Genomic DNA, 19,185 nt, shown 5'->3' with positions numbered 1-19,185 from the left:
GGTTCACTTCCTTTCCAATCCATCACCTCATTGTAGAAACATTGACCACTTAATGGTGGATTGAGAGGTAAAAGTACCTTGATCTCAATCTTTCCATTAAGAACATAAGTGCTCAATGTCTTACTCTCCACCTTGGGAAGCTCATGATGGATCTCCATGGATATGGGAGGTAAGAAAGTCCTTGGCTCTTCAATTTCTTCATCATCACAATGTATTGAAGGACTCTCTTTCTCCTTGGGAATATCGACCTCAACGATTAAGGGATCATGGTGTAAGTCTTCAAGCTCCACATCTTCCTCACTAGACAAGCTATCCTCTTCTTCAGAATCAACTTCATATACCTCCTCTTCATTGTGAAGATTAGATTTCCAATATTGCACCGGTTCCTCCGAAGTGTAGTCTCTCACCCCACTTGCATTGAAACTTTCATGACCAACCTCAATTTCTTGTACATCAACATCACTATCATCATTTTCAACTTGCATAAAGGATTCTTGCTCAAGATGCTCAATATACACTTCTTCTCTTGAAATAGGCTCCACTTGGTCAAAGAAAGATTCATGCTCATAAATGGTGAAGGGTGACTTTTGTGCAAAACTTGCTTCAAGTTGCTCATTGGAATGTGCAAGCATTTCTTGAGAAGCTTGCAATTGAGCTTGTGAGGCTTGCAAGTGAGCTTGGGAAGCTTGCAATTGAGCTAGCAATTCTTCAAGAGAAGGTCTCCTAGACTCATATGCTTGCTCATGAGGATATGTTTCGGGAACCATGGTCTCTTGTGAAATACTAACTTGAGAGGCTTGTAATAGAGCTTGGGAGGCTTGCAATTGAGCTAGTAGTCCTTCAACGAATTCCTTCCTAGGCTCATAAGCTTCATCTTGTGGATATGCATCGGGTACAAATGTCTTTTGATACATGTACTCACACTCTTGCATAAAATTTGGGCATTCAAATCTCAAAGAGCACTCAAAACGTGAATGCCATGGAGAATTACACAAAGCACAAGTTTCATTGCAAGAGGACATAGAACTGACCGCATGAGAATTCCACACTTGATGACCTCCACCATAGAAACTTTCTTGCTCATATCCCCTCGGATCATCCCATCCATAGTTCCATTGATCCATAACTCAATATGATAAGAAATAAGCACCTATGAGTTCCCAAAAGTAAGATTAGTAACCAAAAAAAAATTGAAAAATATAAAATTAGAGAGTAAATAAACAAAATAAACAACTAACTTTTTTTTTTTTTAATAAGGAAACAAAAATATGCTAATGTGACCTAAAGAACCGATTCACCAAGGGATTAAGGCTATTAAACCCTAATCCCCGGCAACGGCGCCATTGATTTGATACACCTTTACGCAAGCGCACGTATCGTTGTCAAGATAGGGAAATATTATGCCCAAAGTTTATCGTACCACGGGGATTAGTGGCTAACCCACAATCCTTGGGTAATCGGAAATAAAGACACTTAGCAAACAAAGAAAAGAAAAAGAAAATAAATAAAAATGTTAATCTAAGGCACCAAGGCCTAGCAATGCTCGGTTTTGGTTCTCACCAAAGCCTAATCACAACTAAGAGCCTAGTGATGATTATCTACAATGAGTCGAAATTCAATATTTTGAGAGATGATTTTAGATTAACAAAATGTAATGAAATGTAAAGCAATTAATAAAAATGCAAAGAAATTAATAAAAGTGTAACCAAATAAATGGGAATGTCGGGTGCTAGGGAGGTTCCTTTACCAAATTTCATGTGTCGGAAGCTAATCTAATGTAGTTGCATATTTCCTATTTTGGCGGTAGTCGTATCCAAGGCGGTTCAAGGCTCAAGGACCTAAATTCCCTTTCATGGTATTCCTACTCCGGTTCAAGGGCCGTAGGGACTCACTTGGCATGAATTAGAGCCGGTTCAAGGGTCATTAATTCACATCAAGAGGCGTAGAGATCGAGGAATTAGACTACTAAGCGACCCCCCCGCGCAATCACGCAACGGGTGTAAATCACCATGCTTATAACCCCTCGAATACGAAATTGAAGGTTTCTAGCTTAGGAATTAGAGGGAGTCAAGCCCCTAATTCCATCCTAGACATGCTCAAAATACAGACCCTAGAGTTGACTAGGCTCATAGACATGCATTTTAACTCAACAAAAATAGATATAAGCATCCATCATATGAAAATTACATCATTACATTAAATTAAACATATTTTACACAAAATTTGGGTTAGGGACACAACCCTAAAACCCAACAAGAAAATTACTCAAAACCCATAAATATGAACATCAAAGATACAAAATTCAAAGAGAAAAGATTATAGAAGTGTAGGAGAACACAAAGGTAGCCACAATTAGCTAGGGAGCTAATATGACTTCCCTTGAATTACAACTCCCACAAATACCTAAAGCTTGAATCTTGTAGCTTTTGATGAATCCTTGAAGCTTGTGTGAGAAATTCTATGAATACCCAAAAGAAAACTAAAACTATTATGAAAAATGGAGGAGGAGGAGAGAGAGCAGCCCAAAGGGGCTGCCTCTGTTTTGGTTCGGCGCTGTTAGTCTGTTCTGCGCTGCTCTCCCTGAGGAAAAGAGAAATATCCCTTAATATAGGGTAGGTTTCGTGTCAAGGATGAAAGAGGGCTGAATGGGTAAGGAGGTCTGGCACGTGTCAAAGATGTATGCGTTAAGTGTGCTAGTGTGAGCAGCACATGGTCTGAAACGGTAAATGGATGTGGTCTAGCACATGGTGGTGAGAGAAAAGCCACACTAACATCAGAAGCCAAACACACGTGCACCATTTCCTTGTTGGTTTAATCAATCAATCATGATTGATTAATTAAACAATAACCCTTTATATATATATATATATATATATATATATATATATATTCCTTCTCTCCTCATAATTTCAAGTGCATGGCCACAATTATGAATAATTTCATTCAGCTCCTTTTCTGACTTTGACCGTGGTTGACCGCATCAATAATTTCTTTTTTTTCTCGAAAACTCCAATTTCGCAATATTTTCTCTCATTTCTGCAATTCCGCTTATTTCCTACACAGTAAATAAAAATGGATTAATTACATATTAATTGACATGAGAATTTGCTTATTTATAGTGTTTTAGATATAATTACACGCATATAAATGCATATAATCATATGTTAGCTTACATTGTTAAATACACTTTCTGAATTTTTGAAAGAAATGTGGATTTCATTAACGCATGTCAAGATAACCATTTCATATCCTGCTATCTGCTGCCTTCGACTAGACAGATCAAGAAATTGTAGTAAGAGAACTACTGTGATACATAGAAACAGACCACCTATATTTGAACTAACCGTTAATTTATTTAAAAGTGAGCCTATAAACTATGGAGAATTGCAATACATAGTAAATAGGTCCCTACCACACCTATCTATATTTTTCCTGTGCCCTGCAAGCTAGGGCTGGGATGTTTTGCCAAGCACAAGTGCTGCCCGGTCCATATAAAGAATTGGCTTAACAGCAGAATGTAGTGGGCCCCACAGCTGCCCAAACTCTAGATGACCCGCATTACCTTGGATGCCTCAATAATGAAGGGCCCAAGCCCATATCCTCTTTCATCTTTATTCTTTGACCCACAGCAGCAAGTAGGCCGAAGCCATAGAGATTGGCCCAAGCCCAACAGCCCTGAACCAGCGGCAATAACACCACTGCCGGTATAGCTCAAGCCAGCAACTCCGTGCCAAACTTCGAAGCAAGCCAAGTGACCACCGTCGAGGGTCATGTTTGATGCCACGTCCTTCGTTGAAGTCATTGCAAGCTGGGTTCGGATTGGAGGCCACAATCAGCCCATCCGCATAGATCTGGACACCCATGTCCAACTACTTTGTGCCAAAAACTTCGGCAGCACTCGCGGTTCCGGCCAAGACCAGTCTGACGTTGATGAAGCATGGTGATGATCCGCAACCTTTGGACTGCACCTACATGCAGTTATGCTTCCAGACGAAGGAAGAGGCAAACCCTCTTGCCATAAACAAGCAAAGGAAGAAAAAACAAATGAAAAAACAAAAGTACAAATACAAAAGAAACCATCAACAAAACCTATAATAAAACATAGAAGACTGATCGCGCCCATAATGACCAGCAATAAAAGAAGGAAGATCATCCCACCATCTATAACCAGCATTGAGCGCCCCATGATTAGCAAGAGCATCAGCTACAGCGTTCCCCTCCCGAAAAGTGTGAGAAACTCTAAAATGAATCGTATGGGTGAAAAACAAACAGTTAGACCACGCAATCCGTAGTCTCCACGGAACCAACTTTGGATTCTTGAAATACTGAACCACAAGCATAGAGTCTGTTTCAAGCCAGATGTGGGCCCAACGCTTAACCCAAGCTATCCTCAAAGCCTCAATAACTGCTAACACTTCCGCATCAATTGCACTAAGAGCCTCCACATTTTTAGCAAAAGCACCTCGAAACTGACCCTCTTTATCTCTAAATATCCCCCAGATCCAGCGGTGCTATTGTCACGAAAAGAACCATCTGTATTAACCTTCAACCAATGAGCTGGGGGGGGAGTCCATTGTACTGGAATATATTTTGGAGCCTTTAAAGTCAAAGAAGAAAGCCCTAGAATAGCAAATAAACCTTGCATTCTCAAAGAATTAGAGCACGGCAGAAAGTGAATGGAGGCAAACTCTCGCAAAGAAATTAGAAACCAATGCTGGAACCTTGCAAAATTAAAAGTAGTCTCATGAAACCTGATTTTGTTTCTTTCTGTCCATATACACCAGACAGCATTACAGAAAGCAAAACTCCATAGAATTTTTGAAGAGCTAGCCATCCTATTTAGAAAGTCTAGAGAGCGAAGATCAACAAGGGAAGTACCTGGCAGAATCCTCTTGCTGAAGAAAGAAGCAAGCCAACTCCAGAAATCATGGATTAAATAGCACTCAAAGAAAAGATGATTTAGAGACTCACCTTGTCTTCGGCAAATAGAGCACTGAGAACAAAGAGAGATTCCCCTTCTTACTAATAAATCATCAGTTAAAATCCTCTTGTTTAAGACCTTCCAAGTCACCAAGCTTTTGCGGGGCTGCAAAGCCTTATTCCAAATCAAGTTGCACCAGTTTACTGAAGGCCTAGGTGGCGAGAGAAACATGAAAGCATCCTTTATTGTTAAAACTCTAGCTGCGTTTGATGGCCAAATGACTTGGTCCCCTACGCTTTCCAGAGGCAACACCACCTTAGAAATTTGTGAAGCAATATCTAGAAAGAAGAAAGAAAAAATAGGAGGAATTGCCCATTGCTTCTTAATAAAATCCCTAACCCTGGCTAGCATAAGGGACTGCACCACTGGAGTGATCTGATGAATCCTCGAGGGGCAAAAATTGTAAATATTGGAAACTAAACCTACAGCTTCAGCATTGGGGCCCCCACATTTGGTGCCAAGCCTCATAACAACTCAATGATCCGATTAATGGTGAAAAATTATTCTCAAAAACCACTCTTTCCAAATAGTGGCCCAAATCAGTGTTCTATGGGCCATTTTCTGGTACTGTAAAATACCCCTTCTAAAAACCTAGGAAAAATCTCCCCCTTCTCCCTTTGCATGAAATTTAATGAAGAAATGAAATATTATAGATGAGATATATGTCAGTGACTTATTTATAAGAACTCATTACTTTACATGTCGAATCCTCATTACTATGGAACGAAGTGAATTAATTCGTGTCTTTGTGTGTGTGAGGGTATATTAAGCTCAACTTTAGTCGAGTTCAACTTATTCGTGCAATTCTTTTTCCTTTTCCTCTTTTACACAGAGTTGTTTCAATACTAGCATTAACAAACCATACTTTTGACTAATTATAATAGCACTGCCTCTAACAAGTAACAACCCAGATTTGATGTCAGAGGTCTATAATTGCATGATGGTGCTTAACATCAACTTGAAGATTCAAAGTAATTCGATCACCTCTACTCAATTTGTTAGCAGTTAAAAACTGAAACAACAATTGGCAGAAGGAGGGGATGAATCCCACCGGTGAACACCCAGATAAACCAAAATCAAAGAGTGAAGACAACTGCGTGTGATTTATTCCTATTACAAAGAGGCAAAACTCTTTCCATGTAGGTTTTCCAGACAAGTACGTACACGACTAGTACTCGATAGTGATCGAGCTGAGATGCAAATCAACTAGATCATGGTTTCAATAATGATAAGGACTTGATGCCAAGTCCACCATCAACCACCAAATTATGGCCGGTGACAAACGCCGAGTCCTCAGAAGCCAAAAACACCACCGCATCCGCCACATGTTTCTCCATCAGCGGCCCATCTCTCCCGATATAAACCGCTGCCATCATCTCCTTCAGCTCTTCCGCCCCAATCTTAAAAGTCTCCGCCACCATCGGTGTCCCCACAAAACTCGGCGACACGCAGTTCACGCGCACACCAAGCGGCGCCAGCTGCAAGCTCGCCGACCTCACAAGCCCCAGCACCGCGTGCTTCGACATCGTGTAGTCCGTCACGCTCTCCGACCCGCAGTCAGCCAAAAAGCTAGCCGTGCACACTATGCTCCCTTTCACCCCCTTCTCCAACATCGCACGCGCCGCGTGCTTCACACACGCCGCCATTCCGCGCGCGTTCACCTCCATCACCCTGTCGTACCCGGACAGGTCGAGCTCCAGCACCGTCTGCGCCGAAGCGCTGGGTATCCCCGCGTTGCTGTACATGACGTCGAGGCTGCCGTAGTGCTTGACCGTGAACTCGACCAGGGACTTGACCTGATCCTTGTCGGTGACATCGCAGTGGACGTAGGTGCAGCGGTGGGAGCCGATCGATGCAGCCACTTCTCGGCCCTTGGCGTCTTGGACGTCAGCGATCACGACGGCGAGAGCGCCGTGGTCTGCGAAGTGGCGCGCCGTGACTGCTCCGATACCGCTGGCAGCGCCGGTGACGATGGCCACCTTGCCGTGGAGCTTCTGCAGCGGTGATGGTATGGGCTGTGTCATCGTGTTTAGCTATATCTAAAAAAAGCAGGAACACGTTCCTCCTTCCCTTTCAACAATCAACACTGCACGTTTTATTCACTGCTACAAATCCATGCCTAACCACGTTGATCAACACTGCACGTTTTATTCACTCCTACAAATACATGCCTAACCACGTTGATCAACACTGCACGTTTTATTCGCTGCTACAAATCCATGCCTAACCACGCAAGCTAGATATTAATGTATAGGGGCGCTGGTTGTCGGTGGAGTGGGCGTTGATCTTTGGTTGGGTTGATTCAATTTTGCTCACTGAGTTTATATCAAAGTCTGGGTTTATATCGAAATTTGAATTCATCTTGAATCGTTTTCAAGCTCAGTACCCATCTGTAACTCCCATTACCATCCCACTACAATCCTTATTCTATGATAAACCATGTGTTAAATGTAATAAGATAAGAGATAATAATCTTAAAACAATTTCACAAAGCGCAGTATTGATCTGAGAACCATATATTGATCAGATTTCAGATCTTAGTCTCCTCAAGGAGCGACGAACACTACTATAGAAAAACCTCCATCACACACGGATTCTCATCCGTGTGAAATCAGAATATTTCATATGGAATTTCGTGTGAAAACATTAATACACATGATACAACGACGGATTAATAATCCGTACGTATTACTGGCGTTACTAATAATAATTTCACACAGATTTGTCAGTCCGTGTGAATGCATTTGATGGGTCCCACTTTAATTACAACTCCAACAATTATGTCTCATCACCAAAAATATTTGTGTGTATCTAATATATTTATTAAAGGGCAATGATATACGGCCTCAATGAGGCCTAAGATTTGTGGCCTCAAATCCTAGGTGTCATGTCATGTAAGCAAATATAAATTTTATTTTTAATTTCACATAATATATCTTGCCACATCATACTATTGCAACACCAACTCTACCCTTTTATACTTCCTTTTAGATGTTAGGGGGTGAATTACTTACAATAATGAATTTAATTAGGTGACAAAAAAAAAAGATAAGCTATTAATTATGTATTAATTTAAGAGATATGTCTACAAATTCTTTGACCAATATTTTTCTTAATTTAATTAAATTCTTTCCTATAATTTTTCATTCCAAATAGTATTAATATACTGAATTAGGTGTCAAGAAATAGGCATTAACTTTTCTTTCCAAACATTGATTAATTTCATCCAAAAAACTAGCATTAATAAATTGATTTTGGACAATACATATGTCTAAATTAAGAGGTAAGAAAAAATTTCATGTTAGTAGCAGCCATCAATTATCATCTACAATATAAATATATGGGGGAAAAATAAAAAAATTAATAAATTCTATAACATTTAAACCCTAGCTACATAAAGAGAAGAAATGAACAAAAGAATATATGTATTTTTCACACTATATATTTTCAAAATTTACAAGAATCCAACAAAGGTTGAATTCATATACATGTGTTAAACAAATCTATTGTGATCAAATGTATGTGCAAATCCATTGACTGAATTACATGAAAATTTTCTATTCTTGATTAGAGAAAAAAATTGTTATTGAAATCTAAGCACGAGTATAATGAAAAGAAAAAATGAAAAAAAAAAAAAACTAAAATATTTTTTAGAAAGCCAAAATAACATAGTCATTAGATTTTAGAAGAATAAAATGATATTTTTCTCAAGAGTTACATAGCATGATTTGACAAATAGTTGATGTGTGTAGGTGACATGGCATGACACCTAAGATTGAGGCCATAAATCTTAGGCCTCATTGAGGCCACAAATCATTTTCCTTTATTAAAATTTACTAAATTATTCACATATTTATTCTTTGGTCCCTCAAATTATTGTCCTTTTAATTTAATTTAATTTTTTTTTATTTTTTTTTCAAACGGCCTCCATTTGCGAGGCTCTTCTGACCCACATGACTCCCAATGTTTAAAGACCAGATCTTCTTTGCGTCATTCAACAACAGCTCCAATTGCACCTCTGTCTTTTGTCGCTTTTTTGTTCTTGGTGGGCTATTTTTGAAGGAACCGAAGCCTTATTGAGCCACATAAGGTTTGGCACAAGATGGTAAAACCTCTCCAGGTTCTAGCTTGGTGCTGGGTGGTAAGGGTGTATATGGGTTGGCCTTGTGCACCAGATTATAACCCATGTAAGCGCCAGATGTGGTTTCTTCTACTGTTGTCACTACAGCCACCATGAAGGAAGCGACCTTTTAATTCATAATACCACCAAATCAAGACCAGCAACGCCCTTCAAATGATTCGTAGAAGGAATCGTAAAGACCTAGAAACCAAAACCGTAATTAAATCCATAAGCAACTGAGATTGAATCTGAGAAACTAAAATTAGTCATACACTCGGAACAATTACGAAGATGAATCAAGGTAGCGGATTCATTACTGTATATTGGAAGCAGAAAGCTGAAAAACATATATCAGTTTTGTTGCTGACGATAGATCTGAGAGAGAGAGAGAGAGAGAGAGAGAGAGAGAGAGATTAGATTACAAGAAATAAATTTGACAGAGAAATTCAGAGAGAGAGAGAGACGGAGTACTATGGTGTTCCGAGAGAGAGAGCGAGATTTGTAGCTCTGGGCTTCTCGGCGACTTGGGGATTTTTTGCAGCTGCATAAGCTTAGAAGGTGAGTGGAATTGGGAAGGATTGGGTTTTATATGGGGGGAGGGACGGATGCCCTAGATAAACCAAATGGCCTTCAATTGTTGTAAATTTGTAATTCCTACCTCGATTTTTTCACTTTTTTTTTTTGCCACAAGATTTTCACTACTTTCACAACAATTGTGACAAAATGATAAAATATATAAAATATATATATATATATATATATATATATATAATTGAAATCTACAATTGTCACAATTTTCACTACAATTGTGACAAAATAAAAAATAAAAATAATATATTTAAATAAGGGATAAAATCTGTGTAGTCCCTATAGTTTGCCTCTATCATCATTTTAGTTTCTAACATTCTAATTTAATCTAAAAACTCCTGACCTCACAATTTCCCTCTAATAGGTCCATTCCGCGCCAAATTAAGAGTTGACCTTGGGTGAAATGTCCAATATACCCCTTTGTTATTTCTTTTTCCTTTTTAATTCTTTTTTTCCTTTTAATTTTTTTTCCTTTTTTTCTTTTTCCTTTTTAATTTCTTTTTTCGTTTTTTCTTTTCTTTTCGTTCTGCCTACTTTCTCCTTCCTCAACCCACCAATCCCATTCCGATCAAACTCTACAACCCATCTGTTTCTCTCCCCAAATTGAAACCAAACCCAGCAAAGACCTAGCTTGGTGGTGTATAGATGGACATCGAGCAAAAGCAAGAGGCTAGGAGCTGATCGATCACTTCTTCACCTTCTCTGAAGCCATCTCCCTCCGTTGTCTCTTAGCGGATTTGCCCTCGTCTCCATCGTCACCAACACCATCTCTCAAACATAAGTAGATCCCAATCAACTCGGAAATTCGCCGCTCAACCACTCCCCTTTTGTTTTCACAGCCTACTTCTCTCTCGCCCACTCAAATCCCACTCTCTCTCCACATTAGGCCTCAATTTGGAAACTTTTCACTGACACTACCATTTTTTCAGACTCTAAGGTTTTTGGGTCTTGCTCAAAATGGTGATTTGGATTTTGGGTCTAGTTGAAATTGTGGTTTTTGATGGCCAAGTTGACCAAAACCAGAAGTGAAGAAGAAGAATAGTGATGGAAAAGAAAAATGGCCGCTGGCGTGGAGAACAATAATTGGGGTTTCGGGTCAATCTGAATTAGTTCGTTGACGTGACGCTACTAATGCAGCACGATATGATGGTCATTAAAAAGAAAAAAAAGAAAAATAAAAAAAGGAAAAAAGAAATTAAAAGGGAAAAAATAAAAAAAGGAAAAAAGAAATTAAAAAGGAAAAAGGAAAAAGGAAAAAGGAAAAAGGAAAAAGGAAAAAGGAAAAAGGAAAAAGGAAAAAGAAAAAAGAAAAAAAAAGAAATTAAATAGGAAAAAAAGAAATTAAAAAGGAAAAAGAAAAAAAAAGGGAAAAAAGAAATTAAAAAGGAAAAAGAAATAACAGAGGGGTATATTAGACATTTCACCCAAGGCCAACTCCTAATTTGACGTGGAAGGGACCTGTTAGAGGGAAATTGTGAGATCATGGAATTTTTAGATAATTAGAATGTCAGAGACTGAAACGATGAGAGAGGCAAAGTACATGGACTAAATAGTATCTAGCCCTTTAAATAAATTTTGAAATTTTTCAGTACGGAATTCCAATGTCCACTCCAAGTCCAAAATATATAGGATCAGATGCATCTATCGAGACGAAGTAACTTATAGCTATGTCGTGATCTAAGTGTCTAGTGAGAATGTAGTACACAAAGAAGGACTAAATACTGTTTAGTCCTTGAGCTTTTGACCATAAAACACTTTAGTCCATGACCTTCTAATTTCACACGTTTAGTCTCTGTACTTCAAAATTTCAGACCAATAAGTCCTTGCAGTCTAAAAGTCGCGGTGAAATGTCTATTATGCCCTCAGTTATTTATTTTTTTAATTAATTATTTTATTTTTTTTGGAAAATGAATTTTTTTCCCTTTCTTTCTTTTTGTTTATTTTTTTCTGTTTTTTTTTTCCTTTCTTTTTTCCTGTTTGAAAAAAAATAAATAAATAAAAAAAAGAGAAAGGAATAAATTTATTTAAAAAAAACTGAGGGCATAATAGACATTTCGCCGCGACTTTTAGACGGCAAGGACCTATTGGTCTGAAATTTTAAAGTATAGGGACTAAACGTGTGAAATTAGAAGGTCAGGGACTGAAGTGTTTTATGGTCAAAAGCTCAAGGATTAAATAGTATTTAGTCCTACAAAGAATTTATGGAAAGAAAGAAACGAATTGGGATATTGAAATTTCCAGAGAGTTATCAAAAAGACTTCACACAGATATTTGTGTGAAACAAAATGTTTTTGGAATTAATGAGGTGTGTATAAATATGTTTATTAAATTTTAAATAGGAAAGTAGTTTTTATTTTATTTTGAAATTGTTAAGGAAAACTGCATTGGGAGAGAATTGAGTAGTGCTTTCTTTTATAATAGTGGCCTCTTTATATAGAGGATTATAAGACATAGAATCAGAGTTGTACAAGGAAAGATAATTGTACAATTAATCGGATATCTCCTAGAATATCTTAATTCTAAAGCATATTACAACTAGGTTAAGTAACCTAGAGTTTGGGCTAGACACATATTCTGGATTTACTTGAACACTCCCCCTTGTGTCGCCCAAATGTAGTGTTTTTCTCGTTGTCTCATTAAAAATCTTGCCAAGTAATAAAAACTCTATGGGACAAAAATAACCTCGGTCAAAGAGGAAAAAGAGCACAACACACCCTTCACTTTTTGAGACCATACATGTGGACACCTCATCCTGATGTCTGTATCTCCCCCTGATGACTACGGTAATTGGAGTTTGGATAACTTCCGCAAACGATGCTGCCAACATGTTTCTCGAAAGTGAAATTTAGGCAATGACTTGGTAAGCAAGTCTACCATACCGTCCTCAAATTGAACCTAGTTCACTTTGATCCTGAGGAGAGTCTGTTGTTGCTGATTATGCTTGGTGTTGTCGCTTTTGATGTAGCCTTGCTTCATTTGTGGAAAACAAACAACATTATCCTAAATGCTCGTAGGCTAATCTGTGGTAAACTTCAAACCATAATTATTCGAACATACGTAATTATGGATCCAATCCATAAACATTCACGAACTACTTTGTGAAGAGTAATAATCTCTGCATTGTTCAAAGATATAGCGACTAAGGTCTGTTCTATAGACCTTCAAGATATATTACGGTCTTTACCTATGGTGAACACTTAACTAGTTTGGGAATGACCTTTATGTGGGTCAGCGAGATACCCAACATCAGCAAAACCATCCAAAACACATGTCGTTTTGGGATGAGGATAGAGGATGCAAGCCAATGTTGGCGGCGTTCCTGGTGTGTGATGAGTCTGAATCCATTGTCTCTCTATAGGGATAGAACAAACTCATATCAATCGTACATCTTAAGTACCGAAAGATATCTTTTACACCAATCCAATGGTGTCGCGTTGGCGCAAAGCTATAACTAGCTAACAAGTTCACAACATATGAGATGTCCGGTCTTGTGCATTGAGATAAGCACAATAATGCGCCTATTGTACTTAAGTACGACACTTCTGCCTCTAGCACATCTTCGTCATCATCCTTTGGAAGAAGAGGATCTTTTTCAGGATCAAGACTACGGATGATCATGGGGGTGTTTGAAGGTTTTGATCCTGTCAAAATGCCTAAGCATCTATCGACACGATACTCAAGTTCCAAACAAAAACATAATCTTGTTCTCCCAAAATCCTTCATCTCAAACTCAGATTTCAAGTGTTCGGCGGTTTCCCTTAACTTTTTAAGGGCTTCTAATGAAGATCATGTCTAATATGAACTGCTATAGAATCCGAAACTTGTTATGGAAACAAGTGGGCATATCCCTTCCCAATCAAGTAGTCATTTTAGTGAGCATTTCAACCTCTTTGTAAAATGCGCTCCATGGTCTAGAGCCACTTGACTTGGGTAAATGAAGTCCACCATGAACCTTCATGTATATTCTGTATCTAGATCCCCATAGAGATACGTAGTGACCACATTCGTAAGCTGCATGTTCAGTTATTCGGAAACTACTAAACTGACAGAGTAGTGGAGTGCAATGACATCCATTACGAGATAATATGTCTCATCGTAATCGATCCCAGGGCGTTTTGTGAGAAGCCTTGCGCCATAACGTGAGATTGCCATCTTGTTTTCTCATCACGCTTTCTAACGAAGACCTATTAGTCAATAGGTTTTATGTTAGGAGGTGTTGACATCACTGGCTCAAAAACCTTCCTCTTCGTTAGAGAATCCAACTTAACCTGGATGACATCTTTCCATTTAGGCCAAATTTTTCTTTGATGACATTCATTCATCAACGGAGAGTAACTCATGCGCAACGAAATGTGCAACTACATCATCAATTATGATAGAGTTTCTATCCCACATCTCATGTACACTAGTGTAATTTTCATAGAGCTTTATATTCTCAGAAATAGATTTTGACATTGAGGCGTCCCCCAACGATAACCATAATCCGGAAGATACTCATGAGACGGATTTTGAGTGTCGATGATCCAAGGATTAGGTTGTGCTAAAGTATCCTTTGAACCCACGGGCCTCCCATGCATCCTAGCTGGGGCCATGGCCTATAACGCCAGAGTGCCACTTTCTTTAGCGTAGGCGTCATGATTACCTCCGTGTAGGATGACGCTACGTCCTCTCGTAGGGAAGTCCATCCTTGTAGGCATGTTAATTTGTAGCAGATATGTGTGATCTCGTCACTTAAGCAGGGATCGAGATGAGACATAGTGGGGACAGACCACGACAATTCATGTCGTTCCTGCTGAACATCTGTGTTCTTATCTCCCCCTAACGATGGGAATACTATCTCATTAAAGTGATAACCCGCAAATCTAGCGGTGAGGAGATTGCCTAGCAAATGCATTAACTGGGGGACGATTGTTGGAATCTCAAATCTAACGTAGTTGCCAATTCGTTTGTAAGGACCTATCATGGTGCACTGTGGCGGCACAATTGACACATAAATGGCTCACTCAAATGTGCGTAAGTACGAAATACTTGTACCCAGTCACTAGCTGTGATGCAGAGATACATTGAGTGGCGGTAGGTCGTAAACGAATTAGTATAGCTGCATGCAATATTGCATCACACCAAGCAGATATAAGGAGATTGGCGCACATTACCAATGTTCGGACTACCAACGTAGTCGTTTCCGCGAGACCTTTTGGGTGTGTTCATGGGAATACAATGTCCAACATCAGTCCCATTGCAATAACCATCGAAAGTCTTCGATGTAAACTCTCTAGCATTGTCAAGTCCAATTGACGGAATAGGATGATCCGGGGAGTGAGCCCGTTGTCATATGTTATTTGCTAGGAGTGTAGTATAAGCAGCATTTACAAGTAGACAGTGGCACAACACGTGGCCAGCGTGTTTTCTTGTCAACCAATATTATGAGATATTTAAACGTCCGTAAGTTGGTTGAACTAATCCACAGAATCTCTATGGATTCTATGTAAGAACAGAATGAGTATTGTCATATCCTTTGCATAGGGCTTTGTAAAACGAACGAGAGGCCTTAGAATCAACCAATGAGGAATTTATTTAGACCAAAGCGTCTGAAACGCTATTTGAAGTAAAGTTGGTGATTGCAACATCTCCTGTCGCGTCATCACCATGATGTACGCTATCCATGGTGTCATGGATAAAGAATGTGCCAGCCCTAGGCTGGTGGGGGATGGCAGTGGGTGCCCTAGGCAGCGGTCATACTTAGTCCAAGAATCAACTTTTGATTCATGCTTCATTTCGCTCGAAAGAATGGATATCTGTGTGAAGTCTTTAGTAAACGGATCATCATATTATGACGAGGATGAACTACCCGGCCCTGTCGTGACAAAGCCATTATGTGTCTAAATCCAAGAGATCTTTTCTCATGACTTTATTGAATTTAATAGCTTGAATAGTAACATAGAGTCCACTAGAGAGACACATAAACTTCTCTAAGATGCGCATTTGTTCACAATCGTTAGAGGTATCGCAAAGGAACTCATTTCCTATTTGTGTGTCTGGCCCTAGGAGCGTAGAGAGTTTCTGTGATAGTAATTAAGGTGCCATTTGGCAAGTGGAACTTGGGCTATTCCATGTCCTTGAATTGATTTTGATGGCCCAGCCATCATAGTCACAAAGTAATACTCTCAGAATCAAAATGGAGTCTTAATGAAAAGAACTCGAAATTTTATTCATAAGCCAAGGGAGTTACATCATTGTCTCTTTGACCAAAGAAAATCTAATCCTAAATGCTAGCTATTGCAAAACAATGGTAGTCGTCTAACTTCTTTCGGTAATTCCAAAATAAATGTGACCATGTGAGTAAAGAGATATCGGTGGAGCAAAGCTCGCTTAAGTACCACTAATCTCATAACCTTCCTAGGCATCACACTTACTTTGGGTGAGCCTACTTTGAAGAAAGACTAAACCATTGGCATCTACTACAAAAATATATGGCAATTGCCTATTACATCTCTTGGAAAGCTTCAAGGTGGGCGGCAGAGGTTTCTGGGATTTGAAAGCTACAAATTTAGAGTTTCAGGGTTAGGGTTTCGTGCTGATAACGTGTTTTAGGGAAACGATATTTGAGAGAGAATTGTTGTGTGCTTTCATTAATAATAGAGGCCTCTTTATATAGAGGATTACAAGACATAGAATCAGAGTTGTACAAGGAAATATAATAGTACAATTAATCGGATATCTCCGAGAATATCTCTAATTCTAAACCCTATTAAAACTAGGTTAAGTAACCTAGAGTTTGGGCCAGACACATATTCTAGATTTACTTGAACAAAAATCAGATTAACACGATTTTTTTTTTTTTGTATCAACTCTAATTCATACGGAAGTCTATGTAAATGTCTAACACAAATAAAATAATTTTTAAAACATAAATAAACATTTACACGGAAGTTTGTGTGTGACCATAATTAATACGGATATTTGTGTGAATTTCACACAGAAATATGTGTGAATTTTCGCGGTCCCACTTTTACTTTTCATTTCACACGGAAACTGTGTGAATATAGTTTTGCACACAAAAATTTGTGTGTTTGCAATGTTCTATACACAGAATCTTCTCCGTATGAATATCAATGTGAACCAAATCTGTGTGTGATGGGGGGTTTTTCCAGTAGTGAAGACGACACGCTGGACATGGCCAGCATGTTGAGATCAAGATCGAGAGATAGAGAGAGAGCAGCTACGATTTAGTTATGAAGATCTAGTTTGTTGAATCTTTAAAGTTACTGGGATTGATCTAAAAATAGGGAATATGATGAACAAAACAATTTGCTTAACATAAAATCTTTAAAAGGAAATGAGTTTTTTTTTTAAAATTTTTTTTTAGGGGGAAGACGTCAATTTTATATATGAATGAACTAGTTCATACATGGAGTAGCTACAGCGCTACTGATAGCTACAGGGACAGGCCCCTGTCGTACAAGATCTAGATCGGAGTTGAGAGCTAAACTAGCTAGCCCTGAACTATAGAAAACAGAAGCAGAATTTGATGCCCTGAACTTCTCACTTAATTTTTGATTTTGATTATTATGACTATTTTATTTTTTTATTATATAATTATATGTTATACAAATAAAAATAAAATAAATTAAATTAAAAACCGCCTAGGCTCCCAGGCGTCACAGTCCTTGTCACCGCCAGACTAGCGCCTTGCAATTTTTAGAACATTAATTTATACTAATACCCCTACTGATAGTTGGAATGGTTCGACTAAAACGATGTACATACTAAACCTATAAATCCATACATAACCGCAAGCTAGTAATTTATATTAGTTATTTATTTATTTTTCAATCTTGAGAGAGTGGAGTTTTAAATTTGGAAATATCATCCACAATTGTGGAGCAAAATACTAAAACACTATTACGACACATTTATTTTGTTTCAAATTTTAATTTCACACTGTAAAACATTGTGGCTCATAACCCAATAACCATAAAAAATTCACAAACCATCTTTTTTTTCTTGTTAATGCAATTTTTTTTAAAGTTATTGTGAAACAAATGGTGTAGCTTATATGTTAGCTTACATTGTTAAATACACTTTTCTAAATTTTTGAAAGAAATGTGGATTTCATTAACGCATGTCAAGATGACCATTACATATCCTTCTATCTGCTGCCTTCGACCAGACAGATCAAGAAATTGTAGTAAGAGAACTACTGTGATACATAGAAACAGACCACCTATATTTGAACTAACCGCTCATTTATTTAAAAGTGAGCCTATAAACTATGGAGAATTGCAAGACATAGTAAATAGGCCCCTACCACACCTATCTATATTTTTCCTGTGCCCTGCAAGCTAGGGCTGAGATGTTTTGCAGAGCACAAGTGCTGCCAGCTCCATGTAGAGAATTGGCTTAACAGCAGAATGTAGTGGGCCCACAGCTGCCCAAACTCCGGATGACCCGCATTACCTTGGATGACTCAATAATGAAGGGCCCAAGCCCATATCCTCTTTCATCTTTATTCTTTGGCCCACATCAGCAAGTAGGCCGAAGCCATAGAGATTGGCCCAAGCCCAACAGCCTTGAACCAGCGGCAATAACACCACCGTCGGCATAGCTCAAGCCAGCAACTCCGTGCCAAACTTCGAAGCCAGCCAAGTGACCACCGTCGAGGGTCATGTTAAATGCCACGTCATTCGTTGAAGTCATTGCAAGCTGGGTTCGGATTGTAGGCCACAATCAGCCCATCCGCATAGATCTGGACACCCATGTCCAACTACTTTGAGCCAAAAACTCCAGTAGCACTCGCGGTTCCGGCCAAGACCAGTCTGACGTCGATGAAGCGTGGTGATGATCCGCAACCTCTGGACTGCACCTACATGCAGTTATGCTTCCAGACGAAGTCAACCCGACTGTAAAAACAACGCATCCATAGTACAGACCACCGCCATCATTATCAAGAATAGGGATCTGAAAGTGGAGCCTCCACCGATCCGTCCACCACCACGACTGTATGCTGCTATCCCAAGAAGACAGTACACATCTTGACAAATCGAAGACAGTCGATGGGAGAAAGAGGATCAGACCCAAAAGTTTTGGGCTTGGAGGTTGGCCGGAACCACCATAGATGATGTCGCCACCATGAGGAGTCATCGATAGGGTGAGCGTGGCAATCGGGGCTAGGTAAAATAGGGTTTGCATCGTTATACTCTTTTCTAAATTGATAAGATGAAACACGTGAATATTCTTTATGATAATTTTAATAATATACATGCGGTAATGTATCTTCTATTGGCTATTGCATTATTTATTTTTTACCAAATGTTCGAGCAACAATCACCAGCTATACGTACAATATATAAGTTTGACAAAGTGGTGTTAGCTCAGTGGTTAGAACACCTACTACTTATGTACGAAGTCATGGGTTCGAGTACGCCTGGCAACGTGCGGGTATAGTGCGGGTACGGTGCGGGTTCTTAACGGGTCGACCCGGTAAAAACCCGTTAGC

General features: G+C 39.0%; 2 protein-coding genes and 1 long non-coding RNA gene across 3 annotated transcripts; all 3 read right to left on the bottom strand.

Annotated features, from left to right (window-relative positions):
* Positions 1–4,079: 4,079 nt before the first annotated feature.
* On the bottom strand, positions 4,080–4,929 carry LOC112178392. The gene is made up of 2 exons (XM_024316546.1): positions 4,879–4,929; positions 4,080–4,511 (listed from the first exon to the last, which is right to left on the bottom strand). The coding sequence occupies exons 1-2, from the start codon at positions 4,927–4,929 to the stop codon at positions 4,080–4,082; spliced, it is 483 nt and encodes a 160-aa protein (XP_024172314.1).
* A 964-nt stretch (positions 4,930–5,893) lies between these two features.
* On the bottom strand, positions 5,894–7,089 carry LOC112179184 ((-)-isopiperitenol/(-)-carveol dehydrogenase, mitochondrial). The gene has a single exon (XM_024317527.2). It carries the CDS (start codon positions 7,003–7,005, stop codon positions 6,193–6,195), a length of 813 nt encoding a protein of 270 aa, XP_024173295.1. The 5' UTR covers positions 7,006–7,089; the 3' UTR covers positions 5,894–6,192.
* A 1,951-nt stretch (positions 7,090–9,040) lies between these two features.
* LOC121050354 lies at positions 9,041–9,594 on the bottom strand. The gene is made up of 3 exons (XR_005802752.1): positions 9,573–9,594; positions 9,419–9,476; positions 9,041–9,302 (listed from the first exon to the last, which is right to left on the bottom strand). It is a non-coding gene; the product is annotated as an uncharacterized LOC121050354 (long non-coding RNA).
* Positions 9,595–19,185: the final 9,591 nt, after the last annotated feature.

The sequence above is a fragment of the Rosa chinensis genome, chromosome 7 (assembly GCF_002994745.2).
Source record: "Rosa chinensis cultivar Old Blush chromosome 7, RchiOBHm-V2, whole genome shotgun sequence".
NCBI lineage: Eukaryota > Viridiplantae > Streptophyta > Magnoliopsida > Rosales > Rosaceae > Rosa > Rosa chinensis.
This window is presented reverse-complemented; position numbering and strand designations above follow the sequence as displayed.